The sequence below is a fragment of the Coffea arabica genome, chromosome 11c, assembly GCF_036785885.1.
Source record: "Coffea arabica cultivar ET-39 chromosome 11c, Coffea Arabica ET-39 HiFi, whole genome shotgun sequence".
In the NCBI taxonomy this organism is placed as follows: domain Eukaryota; kingdom Viridiplantae; phylum Streptophyta; class Magnoliopsida; order Gentianales; family Rubiaceae; genus Coffea; species Coffea arabica.
The window spans coordinates 35546359-35566495 of record NC_092330.1 but is presented as its reverse complement, the minus strand read 5'-3'; the positions used below and the strand labels follow the sequence as shown (position 1 = coordinate 35566495).

Here is a 20137-nt window from a genome sequence, read left to right as displayed (position 1 = left end):
TCTTACAGGTGACCAGGACACTTCATAGTAAATTTTGAGGTAAATGGCACATGCATCAATTATCATTGACTAACTAGATCAAGAACAAACTTAACCATTTGAGCACTTAAACTTTTACAACAAGATATTCGTCATTTGTTTGTACATTTTATGAACAAATAATCATTCACAGTGAATTTATTAACAAGATTTAGTTCCTTGTCTACGAGACGACATTGGAATAGTATTAAACATATTTTTCACTATCTTCAAGGAACAATTGATCTTGGTTTATTTTATTCAAATAAATCTAAATTTGGTAATGCTGATGCTGGGTATTTATCTGACCCACATAAAGTAAGATCTCAAACTAGTTAGTTATTTACATGTGACGGTACAGTTATTTCTTAGCGATCTACAAATCAATCATTAGCCGCCACTTCATCGAATTATACTGAAATAATAGCAATTCATGAGGCCAATCGAGAATGTGTTTGGCTAAAATCAATGATCCACTACATTCGAAAGAGTTGTGGGTTATTATCTGAGAAAGAAAATCTTCCAACTATATTATATGAAAATAATACAGCTTGTATAACTCAATTGAAAGGAGGATACATTAAAGGAGATAGGAAGAAATATATTTCACCAAAATTCTTCTTTATTCATGATTTACAAAAGAATGGTGAAATTGATGTGCAACAAATCTAAGTAGATAATAATTTGGCAAATTTATTTACCAAGACATTGCCAACTGCAACATTTGAGAAATTGGTGAAGAATGTTGGAATACATTGCTAAAAGATCTCAAATGATGTTTCGCATCAGGGGGAGAAATTAATACATAAGAATAGTGTACTTTTTTTCCTTTACTAGGGCTTTTATTCCATTGGATTTTTCCCTCATAAGGTTTTAATGAGAGATATTCTTTGTATAATGGATATCCAAGGAGGAGTGTTATAAAACAACTAAATATGTAGATGTCCATTTATATTCTCGAAAATATTGATTCATGAATCCTCCACAAGATTCATTGGTACATTGGATGAATCGTTTCAGTTCATTTTTGGAACTATTCAATTGATGTATTTGAAGTACTAAATTCATGTATAAGTGTTTAATAGGATTCATGTACCTTTAATATTGTATTATCTATATATAGAGATATCCTAATCTCTCTTTGTAACGGGAACAAGAAGAACATGTGATCAGTTGAAATAATAATGAAATGGTTCTCTATTCTCTCTCTTCTATTTCTTTTTCTAATATTTCAATCCCTATTTTAGTAGTTTATTTTATTAGTTTCGCATCATTGGAGACATATTCTAGATTTACTGATTTATGCTGCCACATAACTTCCACCCTCTTTTTTGGCAATTTAAATTAATGTAAAATGTTTGATAGAAAATCAGCAAACCAATTGAAAATTTGTCAAATGGGAAGATTTTTAAATTTGTCAACAAATTTATTTATTTATATAAATGCAAGATTTTTGTTTAGTGGATTATAATTTATAGCTTTTTTGTTTCCCTGGTCAGCCATGCAAGCAACTTTTTTTTTTTGGGCGATTAAGTATTTACCTAATGACAACATAGTAAAAGCAATCTACTTGAGATGCAAAAGAACAGGGGTAAATTATGATTAAACAACCTCAAGGGGCTAATTCCTAATATAATATAATTGCCTATCCTTTGTGTTCTTCACCTGCTGGGAGGGTCTGGTAGAGAGAATAACATAAGACAACATTTTTCTTAAAAAAAAAAAAGAATGCCAATTTAGAATTTTTATGTGAAATTTGTGTCTTTTCAAAGACTTTGTTACCAAAATTATAAATACAAGAGTGGTTAGCGTAATTGTTGAATTTAGAGGGGCGCTAAGTGAAATTTTCAGAAATGTTAGAAGAAGTTTCAAAAAAATTTCCCCCTTTTTATTCACTCACTCTATTCTTTTAATATTTCCACTCGAACTTCTCATTTTTTTTCCAGTAGTCTCCCTCTACTTTAATTGTGTTATTCGTATTTATCCTCATAACTGGAAATTCAGTGCAAAAGGTGACAATTGAAAGACAAAATCAACATTCTAGAGTAGAAATCTGGCATTATATATATGTTGGCCTATTTAAAAAGCTGATAGGCCAACATTGCAGTTTTCCTAAGGAACTTGTAAGCCAGTAACAAATAGAAATAATGGGTATTGTTTGTCAAAAGAATTTGCAGAAACATCAATGTCCTTAAGTTGTGGTGTTAAAGTAAATACCAAACAAAACAATGATATGACTAATATAAGGTTTGATCAAATTGTTTTCTTAAACTTTAATATGGATAATAATTTGCGGGGAACAACAATTGTATGATCATAACAGGGTGGTGATTCTTCAACCTCATCCCTCTGCCTCTCTTCTCAATGGTGTACCTAGCAAGGGCTTCTTGTCGCATGCCATCAATCTCTATCTTACTATAAGCTAATTTACGACATATATACGTCGCTTTTAAGTCAGTTTATTTTATTTCTATAAAATTTTTTGAATCAATAATGTACAAATTTTGTGGCAATTTTGAGGAAATGGAGAATGAGTATTTAATGTGAGAGAATAATTAAGTTCACCTTGTGTTGCATGAAAAAAAAAAAAAGGTTAGGTTGTGTTCCAAATTAAAGAGCTGCATAATATCGACATACAACTTAAACAACAGAAACAAACTAATAAATAGTCCACCTCCTTAATTTCACAAACTCTCATGTTTGTGTCTATCACTTAAAAATGTTGTGACTTAAACCCGCTTTTTATAGGTGGATTCTATTAAAATTACCTTTTACCTCCCAATTGAACATGGACCAAAAAATACAAAAAAAAAAAAAAAAAAATTCCTCAATTGTGTGGAAGTCGTTGCTCATTAGGGAATGGCAGCAATTGACATTACATGATTTGCAGATAAACCAATCAACAAATAATGCGGAAAATATTCTGGACTTCCAGGCCTATGAATTCTCGGCTCCATTTCACCGAAATCCATCTTGGCCCAACCTGAACAAGGTTCTACATAATCCTACTCTACAACACTCAACTTCACGGGCCCTAAGCTCTGTGTCAAAACTACTCAGGTAATCAATTTGTCCTTCTTTTTTATTGATTATTGTAGATAAATAGATAAAATGGTAACTCATGTAAATGTTGGATAACGGGTCTCACAAGTAGAAAATTTGTCTAGTTCATTCTAGTTTGTGTAATTCTTAGGGTGAGACACACACTCTATGTGTGCGTATATTTTAGGAAAAAGTAAATAATGAAAAAGATATAAATAACAAACTAGTTAGAGCAAAAGAATTAATTATAGAGTATTGGGATTTTTTTAATTGAAGTTAGCCGGAAGACTTGGATATATATAATAGTAGTGGATAAGTACAGAACTTAGAAGCAGCAGTTATGTCAACATGGATGGTATGTAGTATGAGATGGCAATATAATACTTCATCATGCAAGTAGAAAATGGGAATAACAAATAATGATAGAATTTTTTAATACAGATTACAACTATTTGGCAAAAAACTCTTGAAAATGCTTGCAAAACCTCTGATATTAAATTGCGCATAATTAGTAACATAATTTTAGAGTAATTACATTTATCAGACAGTGATACAATCTCTAGTTGCTAGAAGGGGGGAGAGATGGTGATAGGTTGAAATTTGATATTAAATTTTGATTAATTTTCCCTTTATTCTTGTCAAATATTATTTTAATTATCGAATTCTGCTTATATTTTTTGTTTTGTGTTAATTATAGGGCGTTGGAGCGAAAAGGGCTAAAAAGGGGGCAATTTTCTTGAAATTGGTCATCAAGCGCGAGTTTGCAAAGTCAAGATGGAGTTTACGTAGGAAGTCAGGCAAAGACTAGGAAATTGCCATTTTTCTTAGATGTTTTTATTTAGTGAACAATTAGGATTATTTTTGAAGTTTCCTTTTTCAATTAGAATTATATTTTTCGGTTAGCCAAGTAGAAACCGAATTGGGGGTGCTAAAAAAGGTCAACGGGTCTTGTGAGTGGCACTCACGGAAAAAAGGCAGAAAGCTTTAGCCGCCTTCATCGTTTTTTCTTTTTCTTACGTTTTGGACATTATTAGATGGTTATGGAAAACACTTCAATCAATTCATATTGTTCAATCGTGATGATGTGGAACTAAATTCTCTTTGTCTAGTCGAGGAATAACAAAGGTTTGATTCATCAATATCTGTGAGATCTAATCGTTTTTATCAATTTATTTTATTCGTTAATATTTGTATGTCTTCTTATCTAATTTCTCATGGTTATTAGTTGTTTGAATATCCAAGGCACCTGATATTTAATTCAACCCAACGAACTATTGTCAATTAGGACAGTTAAATCTATAATTATTTAATTATCTTAAATAATTAATGTGATTGGGATTATGTTAGGGAGACATACAATCTAAATTAAATAAACCTTGGTAGTGTGTTTGTTAATTAGAATAGGGTTTTTTTGGTTTTTAATGCAATCAAGAAATTAAATTCTATGGGCGTACCTAGAGTTATTTTTTGATTAAAGAAGTAGTTAACGTGTGTACCTTAATTATTGAGATACTAAGGAAAAGTTGGTCATTTATGTTTATTAGCAACTAATTGAAATAATTATTGTATCGATAATCAATCATTTGAACCACTCCTAGAGTTATTTCCTTGGCTAGAGTTCGTTTATCCTTGGATTAAGTCTAACTTGTTTTAGTTTAATTATTTTTAATTTGCATTGATTGTTGATTTTCATTTTCAATTGTCCAGACTCCCCCGATTAATTCTCATTTGGAAAGATACAAATTTTCCTCCTAATCTCTATGAAGAAGACGTTACTTGCCATTGTACTTGTTTACAACTTTGGGAGTAGGATTTTATTATTGCACAAATCCAACACCTATTAGATGGATCGGGTAATAAGGGAAAGGGAGTACAAAAAAGAGATTCTAGATTCAAGACTTTCTACTTACAGTAAAATAAAAAGAAACGCTAAAAATAAAACAAAGTAAGAAAATCTCTAGTTACTATGTTTGATCAAATAATACTACAGTGGCACAACAGCGTAATTTGTTTACGGTGGGAAGTTCTGACGAAGTCAACAGTTGATCTTTTTCGTCTCTGCATTTGTAGATAGAAAAGCATATTTTAGGAAAATCAAAGCAACATTTTGCTAATCTTATTTGGGTTTGTTTATGTAAGCATTAAAATATGAGAGTTAAGTGTGATTCTCGATGCCTATTGCTAGCTTTTGCAATTATGTTATACGTCAAAGGGGTTACGTGAAATTAATTTCATAGAACAATACTGTTGTATAAAATTCTATGCATCTTTGCACCTATTGAGTACAATTGATTTGCAGAAAAATGTGAGAAAGTCACTTCAAAAAGTTGTTCTTGAGCATTTTTTTTAAACGATAAGAATTGTATTGATAAATTCATAACTTTACACTTGTAGAGCAACGGCTCCAAGAGACTATTCAAAAATGTTAGACACCTTGAGGATGGTTCCATTTCTCATCACCACAAATGCCAACTGCATGAGTACTAACATATTTACTTATATTGTCATTTGCTATATCTAAACAAAATGAACAATTTTGAAACAAAGAGTTTAAATTGTTGATGTCATCTATCAGAGTTGCCAGTCTAATGTCTTTGGTTTTCCTGGACATCAACAATGATAGAAGCTGCTTTTGGGGGGATATGGACCTTAAGTTCTGTCTAATTCTTTCCTCTAGCCTTGATCAAAGCTACTCTTACTCAAGCTCACAAACAACCGCGCTCTTTATGAGGTTTCAAAAAATTTCCCCTTTTTTATTAACTTTATCCTTGTGATATTGTTTTAATATTTTCCCTCGAACTTCTCATTTTTCCAATAGTCTCCCTCTACTTTAATTGTGTTGTTCGTATTTAGCTTGATAATTGGAAATTCAATGCACAAGGTGACAATTGAAAGACAAAATCAATATTCTAGAGTAGAAACATCAATGTTTTCTAATTTCTAAGGAACTTGTATGCTAGCAACAAATAGAAATAATGGGTATTGTTTGTCAAAAGAATTTGCAGAAACATCAATGTTCTTAATTTGTGGTGCTAAAGTGAAAACCAAAATATCAATGTCCTAAAATTGCTTTTTATAGATGAACTCGAACAAAGTTACCTTTTACCTCCCAATTATACATGGATCAAAAACAAAAAAAATCCTCAATTGGGGTTAAGTCACTGCTCATTGGGGGATGGCAGCAATTGACTTTAGATGATTTGCAGGTAAACCACCAACTAAAGATTTGGAATATTTTCTGGAATTGGGTTTATGAGCATCAAAGGCAAGTGGGTTGAAGATGGCATTGAAATTGTGAAGACAATTTTGGTTAAAGAATGGGAGTCAAATTATGTTCTACTGAATTGTGAAATTTGAGAAATGAAAACAAATAAAGTGAATTCAAGATTGACTTCTGTATTGCTACATATTTTCCTTGACAAATCGATAATCCAAAATATAAGAACTATTTTTCTGGAAATCATTTTGCTTACCTTACTATTTTCCATTATTAACCAAACCATCAAGAATTCAGCATTTCTAAGGAATTTACTCACCGAACAAAAAGCTTCGATACAGAAGCAGTAATTGCAAAGCCAACAGCGATATCATCTTATTATAAATTGCATGTGTTTTAATTATTCTGCATAATTTTGTTTAGTTTATGGAAATCTCTTGTCAGGCAAAACAAAATAATAAAATTTTTTAGTCAAACTATTATAACTTTTATTGACATACAATTCATAGTAAATAAAAGGAGGTCTAAATTTCATATTACATCAGCAGATGCCAGTCAAAACTAAAAAACAGCAAGCACTCAAAATATAATCATACAAAAATACTGTAAAACTACAACTGCTTCTCAAATCACATAGAAGAAATTGCTCATTCTGAAAACAACAGCAGCTGCAAGCACTCGAATGATTGTGGGCCTATCAGATTGGAAGATAACAAAGTACTAATATTAGTAAATTTTCTCCAGCAAAGTGCCAATTTCATTTATAACCAACCAAAAAAAAAAGAGATATATATATGAAAAGTCAACATTGTCTGGTCTAAAATATAAAAATTGCCAAATCTTTATTCCTTGCAGTGGTGGAGGAGGTAGAAAACTAATCTAGGAAGGGCAAAATATATATCAGCATTACATGAATATAAAAATTTATTCATCTAGAATAATCACTGGTTCAAAAGTACCTAAAAAACATTAATTAGTAGTTTGTAAGAGTTTTTGGGAGAAAAACTAGATTGTAAACCAATTAGAAATTAAATAACTACATCAACTATTAGCATAAATTACTATAGAATTCTTCTGAAGCATAAAACCATTGACAGAAAATTAGATTAGTGAACAAGATCAATAATCTAAATTGTTCGATATCGAATATTTATTCTGTTCAAATGCTAACAGTAAAATAATTATCTTTATAATCGGTCATAAATAAACAAATCAATGAGATTCTTGTAATATCGATTTTAATGAAACATAAGAAAATGCGAATAATATAAGAGAATTATTAGATTTCAAAACTTTTGAGAGAGTTGAAACAATTGCTAGTAGAAGGGAAAATCGTCCAAAACGTCCCTCACATTTTGTAAAATGACTTTTTTCATCTCTCACTTTTAAAAATATAATTTTACGTCTCTTACATATTCACATCGGTCAAATTTAGTCCCTAACTAGGTTTCCGATCATTTTTTAGCCGGATTCCATCACGTGCAAGGCACATGATCATTTTTTATGGGTAAATTTGTCAAATTATATTTTGCATAATCTAATCTATAGTCCCCCACATTTCATAAAATAATTTTTTCGTCCCTCACATTTTATAAAATGACTTTTTTCATCCCTCATATTTCACAATATGAATTTCTTCATCCCTCACATTTCAAAAATAAATTTGTCATTCCTCACTAATTATGTGTGTGAATACATTTTTTTTAAACACATGCATATGTTTATTTGATTTCGTTTAATAATACGAATAGCATAAACACATGTATGTGTCTATTTGATTTCACTTAACAATACGAATAGCATGTATTATATGCGATCATTTGATTTCATTTGGTATTAGCTAGTAAAAATTTTGCATTCATTGTCCAGTTGGCCAATAAAGCTATTTTCTATCAAAATACAATAAGAATATGCAAATTAAGGTTCTATTGGTAAATATTAGTCAGAATCATACAAAAAGGGAAGATAACCAACAAGCCGGGCCCAATTACATAAATAATTGATAATGTCCTACCTATAACAAGCTATAACCATATTAACAATTATTCATTTTTTGAAATCTGAGGAATGGAGAAATTCATATTATGAAATATGATGGATGAAAAAAATTATTTTATAAAATGTAAGGGACGAAAAAAATTATTTTATGAAATGTGAGGGACAATAAATTAGATTATGCAAAATATAATTTGACAAATTTACCCCTAAAAAATGATCACGTGCCTTGTACATGATGGAATCCGGCAAAAAAATGATCAGAAACCTAGTTAGAGACTAAATTTGACCGATGTGAATATGTAAGGGACATAAAATTACACTTTTAAAAGTAAGGGATGAAAAAAGTCATTTTACAAAATGTGAGGGATGTTTTGGATGATTTTCCCCTAGTAGAAAGAGAGAAAGGTTTTGCTATCTAATTTTTGGATCAAAATTTTCAAAAGGTAAGGAAAGGAAAGGAAATATTTGGTTTCCAATCACATAATAGTTCATTGGGGAAAAAATTCCTTCGAAAGCTATTGATTTGATGTTAGAATCGCCTTGGTTTAGTTAGTCTACTACTTTACGTTACAATTGCAACGTTATTCTTTGTTTGGAAGAAAAAAAAACTAATTAAGCTCTATCATTTTCTTATTGGATAGAATTGGGCAAGTTGGGATGCATAACACAAATATTTAGAAATATTTGGAAAAACAAATTACAAATCACAATAATTTTGCAAATTATCAATGTTAAGTTCTAATTAGTTCTAAAAAGAATAAGTTAGATGAAGGAATGTCTACAAAAATGTGAAATTTTCAAAGAGCAATTTATCAAAGACAGCATGCTACGGATTAGTGTGTGATATGAGAAACAGAGTATAAGTTTTTTGATAGGAACTTACTCAACGGAACTTCCTCCTCAGGCGAGTAGTCTTTACCCAGATTTTGTCACAGGCACTTTCTATAAACTTGAAGTATGCATAGCGCCATGACTTCTTGAAGAGAAGGATTCCCAGAACTCCCAAGAGCCCGACAGCAAAACCCGGTCCTATTCCAGCATAAAACCAAGACCAATCAGATTCGCTGTGGCCTTCATCATCATCATCAATAGGCCCATTTTTGGTAGGCAATTTGTGTTCCCAGCAGCTGTTTGGGAGCGGTTTGCCGCAGAGTCCACTGTTTCCTTCATAGATGGATGGATCGGTCAAGGTCTGAAGCTGATTTCCTGATGGTATTGGCCCTGAAAGTTTATTGTGTGACAAATTCAGAGAGTTCAATGAGTACATATCAGATAAGCTTTCAGGGATTGCACCGAAGAGTGCATTCATTGATAGATCGAGTGTTTCAATTTGCTTCAAGTTGCCAATCTTATCAGGGATCTTTCCAGTCAAATGATTTTGTGAAAGATTCAAAACTTGCAATTGAACCAGCTCCATTATCTCATCAGGGATCTCACCAACTAAATTATTTGCTGAGAGGCTTACGGAATTAACAAGCAAAAGGTTCAATGCGTAATACTCAACTTCTCTTCCTCCCTTAATGTCTTCAAGCCTTTCTGGTCCATAAATGACGCCATCTCCATGTAGCCCTGATACCATGGCACTAATGTTGTTAAAGCAGTGAGGAATAAATCCACTCAAGTTATTATGTGCTAAGTTCAGCACTCGAAGACGTGAGAGTTGGCAGAGTGTATCGGAAATAGGTCCGTGGAAGTTATTTGACTGAAATCTTAGAAACCATAAATTTGATAACCTTTCCCCAATCCAAGTTGGTATAATATCCTTCAGTCCATTGTCTCCGAGATCAAGAGCTTCCAAATTTCCCAGATGCTGCATTGAGGCAGGGAGCTTTCCAACCAATTTGTTTCCATTCAAATGCAGAGAAGAAAGTTGCCACAAGTTACCCAGTGAACTCGGAATTTGACCGGATAGACTGTTATTTGCCAACTTTAGGAGCTTCAGGTCTCGCAAGTTTCCTAGACACAGAGGAACTCTTCCGGACAGAAGATTGTTGGATAGATCCAGAATATATAAATATTCCCACTTGCACAAGTTTTTAGGGATAGTACCTGTGAAACGGTTATCATTTAGTAAGAGAGACCTCATCCCAGGTACAACCGTTTGACCAACTTCAAGCTGCGGAATATGTCCAGTAAGAAAATTGTGTGAAAGATCTAAATCTGAAATATCCAACGGCAACGATTTGAGAGATCCATCAAATTTGTTGGAGCTTAGAAATATACGTCGAGAACGATAACGACTTGGTCTATGCTGTTTGAACTCCAAAGGATTTCCAGTTAGGCTGTTGCTGGAGAGATCTACTGACGTAATATTACGACAAAGCACTCGAAACCAGCTGGGTATGGCATCTGAAATGCTCGCGTTCCGCATGTCTAACTCCTCAACCTCCTTCTGCGTCCGAAGCCAAGCTGGAAACCTGGGTCCCACAATGATGAATCCCATCCGAATTTCATGGAGTTGAAAAGGAGGAACCCACGAGGAGCTCACGTTCAGAGCGAGCGAGTTTCCGGTTAGCCTCAGTGACTTTAGCTCTCGGAGTTTCGCAAAATGGTCTTCAGATAGGACACCAGTTAATGAATTGTAACCAACGTCAAGTGCTTGTAGCTTCGTCAGCTGCCAAAGATTGGTCGGTATGGTACCATTTAATTTATTAAAGGCCAATACTAGGTTTGTTAATTTTGAAAGCTGGCCTATTTCACTTGGTATTGACCCTTGGAAATTATTCCCACTCAGATCCAAATAAGTAAGATTGCTTGCATTACAAAGTGATTTCAACGTTGAAGTATCAAAGCGGTTTAAAGATAGATCTAGATGAACTAGAGAGGTCATTTGGTCAAACAGGCCATGAGTTGGATCATAAAGATTATTATAACCAAGATGAAGATCATGGAGGCCAGTAAGATTACATAGCCAAGGAGGGGCCGTGTAGTTGCTGAAATTATTTTCACGAAGGTCAAGGGAAGCAAGAGATGTGAAATTGACATGTGAAAGATGAGGATGGTTGAAAAGACCACAACTATTCAAGTCTAGTGTTGTTAGTGAAGGAAGCATGTTAATGGACTGTAACCCATCTCGAGCGGCTGTAAGGTTCACACTGAACAGGACTAGGCCTTTTAGAGAAAAGAGCCCGGCAACCCATCCGAGATCCTTAGTCCTCAACCAATTACTTGTTGGGGAGGAACTTGAATCTCCAAGATCCAAATATCCTAAATGCGAGAGGTTTCCTAAATGGTGGGGAATTTCACCACCAAATCCTGCGCTTGAGAGATTGAGGTATCTCAAGTTTTTCAACAGTCCAAGGAATGCGGGAACTTGGATTCCTGAAAAATTATTCAAGCTCAGGTCCAAGTATTGCAAATTGGTCAAATTGACCAAAGATGGACTTAAATGGCCTCCCAATTGATTTTTGAGGTAATCATCATCATCAAAATAGGGTGGCAACGTGTTGCGTAGATCAAGTTTCAAAACACTACCGGTGGTTTTGTGGCAACTAATGCCTTCCCATGAACAACATCCTTCTCCAATCCAAGAAGACAGACGATTTGATTCATCTATCAACCCATGCTTGAATAGAAGAAGAGCTTGTCGTTCATTCTCAATACACGAGACATTCGCATAATTATGAGCTTGTTTGCTGCTGCCAAAAGTGAATTGGCTGGTTACAGGAATAGAACTGAATAAGAAGAGTAGTAGTAAAGATGAAGAAGTACAAAGAAGATGATGCTCCATTGGATTTCTTTGGTATTGTTGGTTTATTCGATATGGGAAGTTCAGATGGCCAGGTGGCCTTATTTATACACTTACAAAAAGCATCACTTCAATGTTCTGTGTTTGTAGGAAGTAGGATGGAACCATACAAAGGTGATAAAAGGACGACGACTTGAAGTCTTCGCGGAAAAAAATTTGTTAACGTGGTGGAGGGGAAAGACGGTGTGGAAAATCCTTGCGTGCTTGTGGGGAAAATCCTTGGTGATATACAAATGTAAATATTAATTCATTTTTATTTGGATTTTAATTTGATTTGGATACCTACGTCACCACAGAAAATCAATCCTAACCTATTTTTTGTTATTCATATTAACTACTGATCGGGACACATTGTATGTGTTTATAAATAATTCAAGTTATGTTTAGTTGTAAAAATTAGTTTTACACTTTGAAAATTTATGTTTTATGAACTTTTGTGTGAAAAACAATAAACACGAGTAGTTAATTTTTTAATATCTGAATTCTGACTTCTGCAACATGTATTTACTGAAAAGATGAGAGTTGCACACTTTATTTCATTATAATATTCGCCTAATAAAAATGCATTTGTCCCCTCAAACAAAATGATAAATCATTATGCTAGCTGTATGGTATAACTCCAATGTATTAGCACAAGTGACACGCAGTCAAATCCCAAAAAAAAAAAAAAGGTATTCTTGTCATTGCAAAATCACCTCATTTTATTGATTATCAGAAAACTCCGTTATGTGCTATTTAGAATATCTAACAAATGATTAATATCTAACATTGTGAAAGTTTTTATTCCTACTATTGTTCAGTTCTTATTAAACTTCGAGTAGGCATCTGATCTAATCGAATTTGGCTGATGAAAAGAAAAGTAATTGGCTAGAAATATTAGTGGAATAGTACTATAGAAATGCTCTGCAGGAATAGTACTATAGTAATTAGCTAGAAACCTTAGCGATTGTGACGTAGAAAATGCACTGACCCCCTAAACGATGCAACCCTGCTTAGACAGATATCCATCATTATCTAAAATTACCAGTTGATACACGAAATAATGCAAAATCTTGTACCAAAATATGTAGATAATATGACAACAATATGTACTTGAATATTTATCAAAAACGTTTTGTATAGATTTTGAATTTTTCTTTTAATGTAATTATTCATTATCAAAATTTGATCTTTCAAAAGTTTATATTGTTGAATAAGAGCACTCAAAAAGCATTTATACCTAAAGTGAATTATACCTCTATTAGTTTCTCCTGAAGGGCATGGAAGACATTCTTTGACATTAATGTGGCATTATAAAGTTTTTCATAAGTAAAACATTTTAATTGCTTTTAAATTATAAAGAATATGAAGCTAAAAAAAAAAAAAAGAATAGACCAACAAACTAGAATGCAAATATCAAACCAAGAAAAGCAAAGAAAATTTCCTAAATGCATAGCCCCCAAGATCAAGACGTCCAATACATATAAGCGTTTCAAAGGGGTTAGAATAATAGTCGGTTTGGTGGTCCAATACTTTCACTTATTGTAGGGGCCTCAACCAAATTATATGATCTGTTCATGTCGGCAATTATATGGGTCATTTTAGAAGGAAAACACCTCCTAGCATCGAGCCACCAAATTCTTGGGCAATTATGACAATTATTGGGCAAAATTCTATCCAAAAAGTCTATCCGTGTCTGGTTGACAGCAAAAATTCCCAATGACGTATCAATTGTATACATGTAGTTAGGGAAAAGTCTCCAGTTGGGTGAAGACTTTGAAAAGTTTACAAGCATAAATGGACGCTGTTTCGATGGATACATGCTTATAAATGAGTGGCTAATATGATGCGACATATAGGTTTTATCCTGCTATCACAGGTTTTATTAGGGACAAAATTGTCATAGTAAATTTGGCATAACTAATAGTAAGTTTTTGCACAAAACAAATAACTTTTATTATTTATTGTAACTTGCTATTTAAATATCAAATCTTACTAGATTTTTTAGCAAAAATTACCATTTTTTTTATATAAAAGATACGATTTCTCAAGAAAAACTTATGACTTCATTAACAAATCTTACCACTTTTTTAGTAAATGTTACTGTATCATTAACAAAACCTTTCTATTTTTCAAACAAAACATCACATTTTTTTTACAAAATTTGCCACTTTTTGAAACAAAATTTATGACTTTGCTAATAAATTTTAACACTTTTTCATGTACAATATACCAGTAAAGATCTAAATAATGATAAGATTGATTACTATTGCCAAATGGGAATTGGCTGGAGACTTGAATAAGAGCTGAATAAGAACAGTAGCAGTAAACACGAATATAAATACCAAGAAGATGCACCATTGGATATTTGATAAAGCTAGCTCAGATGGGTGGGTCATTTAAATGCTAGTAGAAATTGCTGATAAAGACGACTACATAAAATTCTTCATGGAAAGTTGATAGCTTGCTCTTGAGATCAGTGATGTATATATTTCGTTTTTCATCACAATTATTAGTATGAACCAGTCCATCGACGACTTGGGACAGGGATCGTTGTCAGGTTAACTGTCTTGAACGATTTTTGTTAATATATTAAATAATAAGTTAGGTAGTCAATGAAAGTCCCCATACGCTGTGGAAAAAAAATCCTTGGAGACATATTCTAGATTCAATTAATGGAAATGTTCATTCCCTATCAGTTGGTTGATTTACTGATTTACGCTACCACAAAATTTCCACCCTCTTTTTTGCAATTTAAATTAATACGAAATGTTTGATAGAAAATCACCAAACCAATTGAAAATTTGTCAAACGGGAATAATAAATATTTTGGGGTTTGAACCATTTTCATCTTTAAAGTTTCCTTGAAGACATATTTAGACCTAACAGTTTCAAATTTTTATCAATTCTATATAATTGACGACAAATCAAATAATTTGGATACCAAAAAAAAAAAAAGCTTGGCAAATAATGAATTAAGTTTTTGTACACTATTAGTGTAAATATTTTTTACACTAGCAGTTGTAGATGTATGCTACTTTTGAAAAAACTGAATTTCAAATTTAAAATTAAATTATGTAGCATATATCCAATATAACTTATGTATACACAGGGATTGCATAAAAAAATTACAACTGATGTAAAGTATCTTTATTCGCCCATCTCATATTTTTTCTAATTTAGTCCTTTTCCTTTTTCTCAAACACAAAGTAGTTTTTATTAATAATTTTAGTTTCTTCCACCATCAAATCCAGCCGCGCTAAAGGGTGTGACCAAAATTTCAACTGGTCTCTAGAAAAAAAAAAAAGCGCGATCTTTACTTTCTTCCCATTTGTTTTCATTTTTAAATATGTCTCTCCTTCTTCTTATTTTTATTATTATTTGTTTTCACGTTCTTCAACAATTCCTTCCACTACGGATTGGGTTACCAAATTAAATTTCATCATAATGGTTTCGATGCCTCTGGCCTTATACCCTCCTTCTCCTTATTCATATTAATTCTTGGGCTTGGATGATTGAAGAATTACAACCAATAATGTGCATCAATAAATTTATTTATTTATGTAAATGCAAGATTTTTTTTAGTGGATTATAATTTATAGCTTTTTTGTTTCCCTGGTCAGTCATGCAAGTAATTTTTTTTTTTGGGTGCAAGTAAATGATTAAGTATTTACCTAATGACAACATAGAAAAAGCAATGCACTTAAGATGCAAAAGAACAGGGGTAAATTATGATTGAACAACCTCAAGGGGCTAATTCCTAATTTAATATAATTGCCTATCCTTGTGTTCTTGACGTTGCTGGGAGGGTCTGGTCCTAAGTCGTGACTCAGCATCGGAAATTCTGACGCCGGAGGAATGTTTATTAAACAAATTTGGTTTTAAGGAAAAAGATTCCCACTTTGGAGCTTTTCTGAATATTGTGGTTTAATCCCCGCATGGTTTTAAAATTGATTTTCTGATTTATGTTTGCTAGATAAACAAATTTTGATCCTCTCTTTCGAAGTTAAATTAACATGGGGGTTTCCTACAAGAAATCAGCAAATCAATTGAATATTTGTCAAATATTTTAAGCTTTTTTTTCCTTATAAAATTACAAGTAACCCACAATGGTGGGAGTAAAATAAATGATTACAATCCAACAATATAACAAACATTACATTATTAATAAATACTAATAAAGTTTCTAAATGCATCTGATGCTTCTACAGCTGCTTCTCTTAACGATCACTCACAGTTTTGCCGGAGATAAGTGAATCATTCAAATCTTGAGTGAGTATTCTGGTGTTTGAATTCTTCAAAACTCCATAAGGCAGCTACAGTGGTGGTTCCTTAAGGTTTAACCGTTGTGCATTTCTAAGGTAGCTGTTCGAAGCACAGTTTACAAAATACGGGGCAAATATAATATGCGATATTACTCAGTGTTTTAAAAACCGGACCAGAGCCAAGGCTGCTTCCCGGTCTTTGCTTTCCAGTGCCGGACAAATGTAGTTATAGTTAGTGTTTTAAAAATCGAACCGGATCAGCCGGTTCGATCGGTCGGATCACGAATCGGCCTTGGCTTTGGTTCAATTCATGCTTTGGGTTGATTATATCTAAAAACCGGATTGAACCATTCGAACTGGATTGAACCGTTGAACCGGTGAGTTTTTTATTTTTTTCTATTAACTTGAAAAAAAATTTAAAAAAATATATGTTTTCCTTAACCCTAAAAACTAATTATTAAATGCTACATTCACTCACTTTCTTCTCATTTTTTGCCTCTTATCAAGTTTGTATTTTTATTTTCTATTTTCTTGACTTCCTCCAAATTCAAAACCTCTTTTTTTCTTAAGTTGCAATATCTAAATATCAAAATTTTTGAGTTTTATTTAACATTATTTTTTTGGTAAATTCAATTAAGATTGAGATGAAATTTATTTGTTTTAACTTATAATTTAAAAAATTTATTTGTGAAAATATTAATTTTTTCATCATATAAAGTTTTAAATTAGTCCAATGCATGTCTTATTTTGTACATATATATTTATATAAATTATTTTTTTAAAAATTCTTTGAATCAGGGTTGAACTGGTCCGACCGATTGAATCTTGACCCAAACACTTCATCGGTTCAATTAACGGTCTGAATTTTAAAACGTTGGTTATAGTTCACTTTCCATATGCAAGGCGAATACCAAATTGCGGCCCGTTAGTGTATTTACTCAACTCCTTAAGTCATTTCTTCGTGATGAACTAATTAAAGCTTGTATTTACCTTTGGAATTACATTTTCATTTCTTCTTCTTTTAGTTTTTTTTTCCTTTTGGTACATTTTTTTTCCTGTTTAGCTGCTCTTCTTATTCACTAATGCATTCACACAAAATTGAAATACTAATGCATCGGATTGGAATTCAGTCGGATAGTTTCATGTATACATGTGCTGAAAGCTTGCGTTGCTGCTGAGACATTGGGCTCATTGAAGTCCCTAAAATACCCCTTTTGGGTTTCTCGATTAGGAGCATGATGAAAATTATGCGGTGGCACTGCCATCGAGTTCCTTGATTGGAACCGAAATATAAGTTTAAGGATTAAATTGACTATAAATAATATATAGGGACTAAATCGACAAAAAATAAAAGTTTAAGGACTAAATTGGCCTTTTTCCTAATTAGAGGTACCAAATATATTGAATTTAGATTAAGAGCAGGGTGACAGTCAGAATTCCACATTCAATTAGGCGCCAAAAGTTGTATACATTTTGGATAATTGTGGTACTTGTTGTCGTGATAATAAGATATTACAATAATTCTTATTTAAGCGTATGTATACACACAAAGTATGTAAAACAATGGAGGAAAAGAAAAAGAAAAAGGAAAGGAAAGGCAACATCAGAAAAGGCCTTACAACTAAATAAAGTCACTCGTATTTTTCGCCGATGTGGATCCGGACAGGGATCCACTTCCGGCACCGGATCAAACTACCGCCAAATTTCCAAAGTTAGCCAGCTTAACAGATGATGCTGTGTTCTTTATGGAACCGGCGTTAGTTGGCCTCCAAGTGTGTTGGCAAAGAGTTTTTTTGGTCCTATTGACAGCTTTAAGCTTCTCAATCAAACAATGACGCTTTGCGTAACAAAACGGAAAAAGCTAGAATAAGCTAATTTATTATGGTCATACTAATACTTCCGTAGCTTCAATTTTTTTGTCACATTTCGGGAATTTAACTTTTTAAAAATAGTGTTTTGATTGTGATTTTTATACTTCTCTTTCCAATCTTAATCTCCAAAATTCAAAAGTTGAATATGAATGTAATATGCATATTACTCTCCAAAAGGTAAAAGAAGGGTTAATATAGGGAAAAGAGGTTATCCTGCAAAATTGTCAAAACTAATAGGATAGTAGACAAATGATGTTTAAATTTAAAATTTAATAGAACAGTAGGCAAGCTCATAGTTTAAGGATTAAAGTAGGATGAATTTCATAATTTATAGATTAAAGTAGTATCCAATATTAAAATCTAAGAACTAAAGTGGGATAGATTTCATACTTTAAAAAATAAAGTGTCCAATAATATTGGGTATGGACTGCTGAAGGATTGTTCATGGACATGGAGAAAAGTGTTGCAATTGAGAACTATCATTTATCCTTTTCTGCAAGTGAGATTGGAAATGGTTAGAATACCTTTTTTCGGTATGATATTTGGCACCCGTTGGAGCGTTTGCATCTCAAATTTTCTGAACATTTGCTGCATAATTTAAGGTTAACCAAGGATTCAAAGGTGGCGGAATTCATTTATTGGGATAGATGGAAGCGGCACTCTGGGAGAAGATGTTCACAGGAGATCAAGGAGACAAGGAACAGTGTTAATCAACTGCTGTCTCCTTGTTACAAAATTTACATAGGGATGATCATGTAAGCTGGACTGAAACCTTTAGTGAAAAATCCACTTTTCGTCCATAAATTTTGAGTTTGGGACACATTTCATCCCTAAACTTTTAGACGCACCACATTTAGTACATGAATTAATTATTTTTTGCCACATTTAGTTCAAAAACAGTAAATTGCTTAATTTGGATGGAGAAAGTCATGTGTTTTGCACGTGGCCGTTCAGTAAAAACAATTTTTCAATCAAAATCAATGGCCACGTCAGCCTTCTCCATTCAAATTGAATATTTTACCTTTTTTGAACTAAATGTGGTCCAAAATAATTAATTTATGTATTAAATGTGGTGAGTCTAAAAGTTTGGGAACAAAATGTGTCCTTAGCTCAAAGTTTAAGGGTCAAAAGTGGATTTTTCATGAAACTTTAACTGGTGAGCTTAATATTAAATATGCATTTAAACAGTTTATTGAATCTGGAAACAGGATGCAGTGGTATACATTAGTGTGGATATGCATTTATATTGTGGCTAGTGGTCGGACATCGATTAAATACTAAAGCAAGGCTGAGAAATTGGGGAATTGCTGTATCTTCCTTCTACTTGTGTTTTCTGTGATGTAGATGATGAAACACTAGAACATTTGGCTTTTGAATGTGACTTCAGCCGTAGTTTTTGGGGCAAGATTCAAAAGCTGTGCTTATTGTATAGGGGAAATTTGGTACGGCAAGAAGTATATTGGTGGAGCAAGCATAATACATCTAATTCTTTTTGTCACAAGTTAAGGAGGTTTGCTCTATCAGCGACCCAGCATCATCTTTGGCAGGCAAGGAATCAAATGGTGTTTCAGCAGGTTAGACTATCTAGTGTGCAGGCTGTGACTAGGACTGTGAATGCTATTCGATTGATAGTTGTTTCTTGGTCTAAGATACCAAGGATCAAGGAGAACTAAAGTGAAACTTGTAACGGTTCCAAGTAAAATTTAGTCATTTATTATTACATAAATGCATATTACATTAAAAATGCAAGAATCTTATTGTCTACAAGAAATGAGATACATTTTTATTAGAGGTGGCAAATCAACCCACTTAACTAGATTTACCCATACCCGCCCATGAATAGATGGATATGGGTATCTTAAATTTTTGTATATGGGTATAAATGGGTTACCCAATAATACCCATTTAATAAATGGGTATTATTGGGTAACCCATCAAACCCAATTAACCCATTTAAAATTCTCTTCCCCCCAAGTCTCTTCTTTTCCCCTACCTTTTT

The 20137-nt window shown here is 32.8% G+C and overlaps 1 protein-coding gene across 1 annotated transcript; it reads right to left on the bottom strand.

Moving 5' to 3' along the window:
- Nucleotides 1-6732: 6732 nt before the first annotated feature.
- LOC113718764 (receptor-like protein EIX2) lies at nt 6733-12032 on the bottom strand. The gene is made up of 2 exons (XM_072071342.1): nt 9159-12032; nt 6733-6971 (listed from the first exon to the last, which is right to left on the bottom strand). The coding sequence occupies exon 1, from the start codon at nt 12003-12005 to the stop codon at nt 9159-9161; it is 2847 nt and encodes a 948-aa protein (XP_071927443.1). The 5' UTR covers nt 12006-12032; the 3' UTR covers nt 6733-6971.
- Between the last annotated feature and the right edge of the window lie 8105 nt (nt 12033-20137).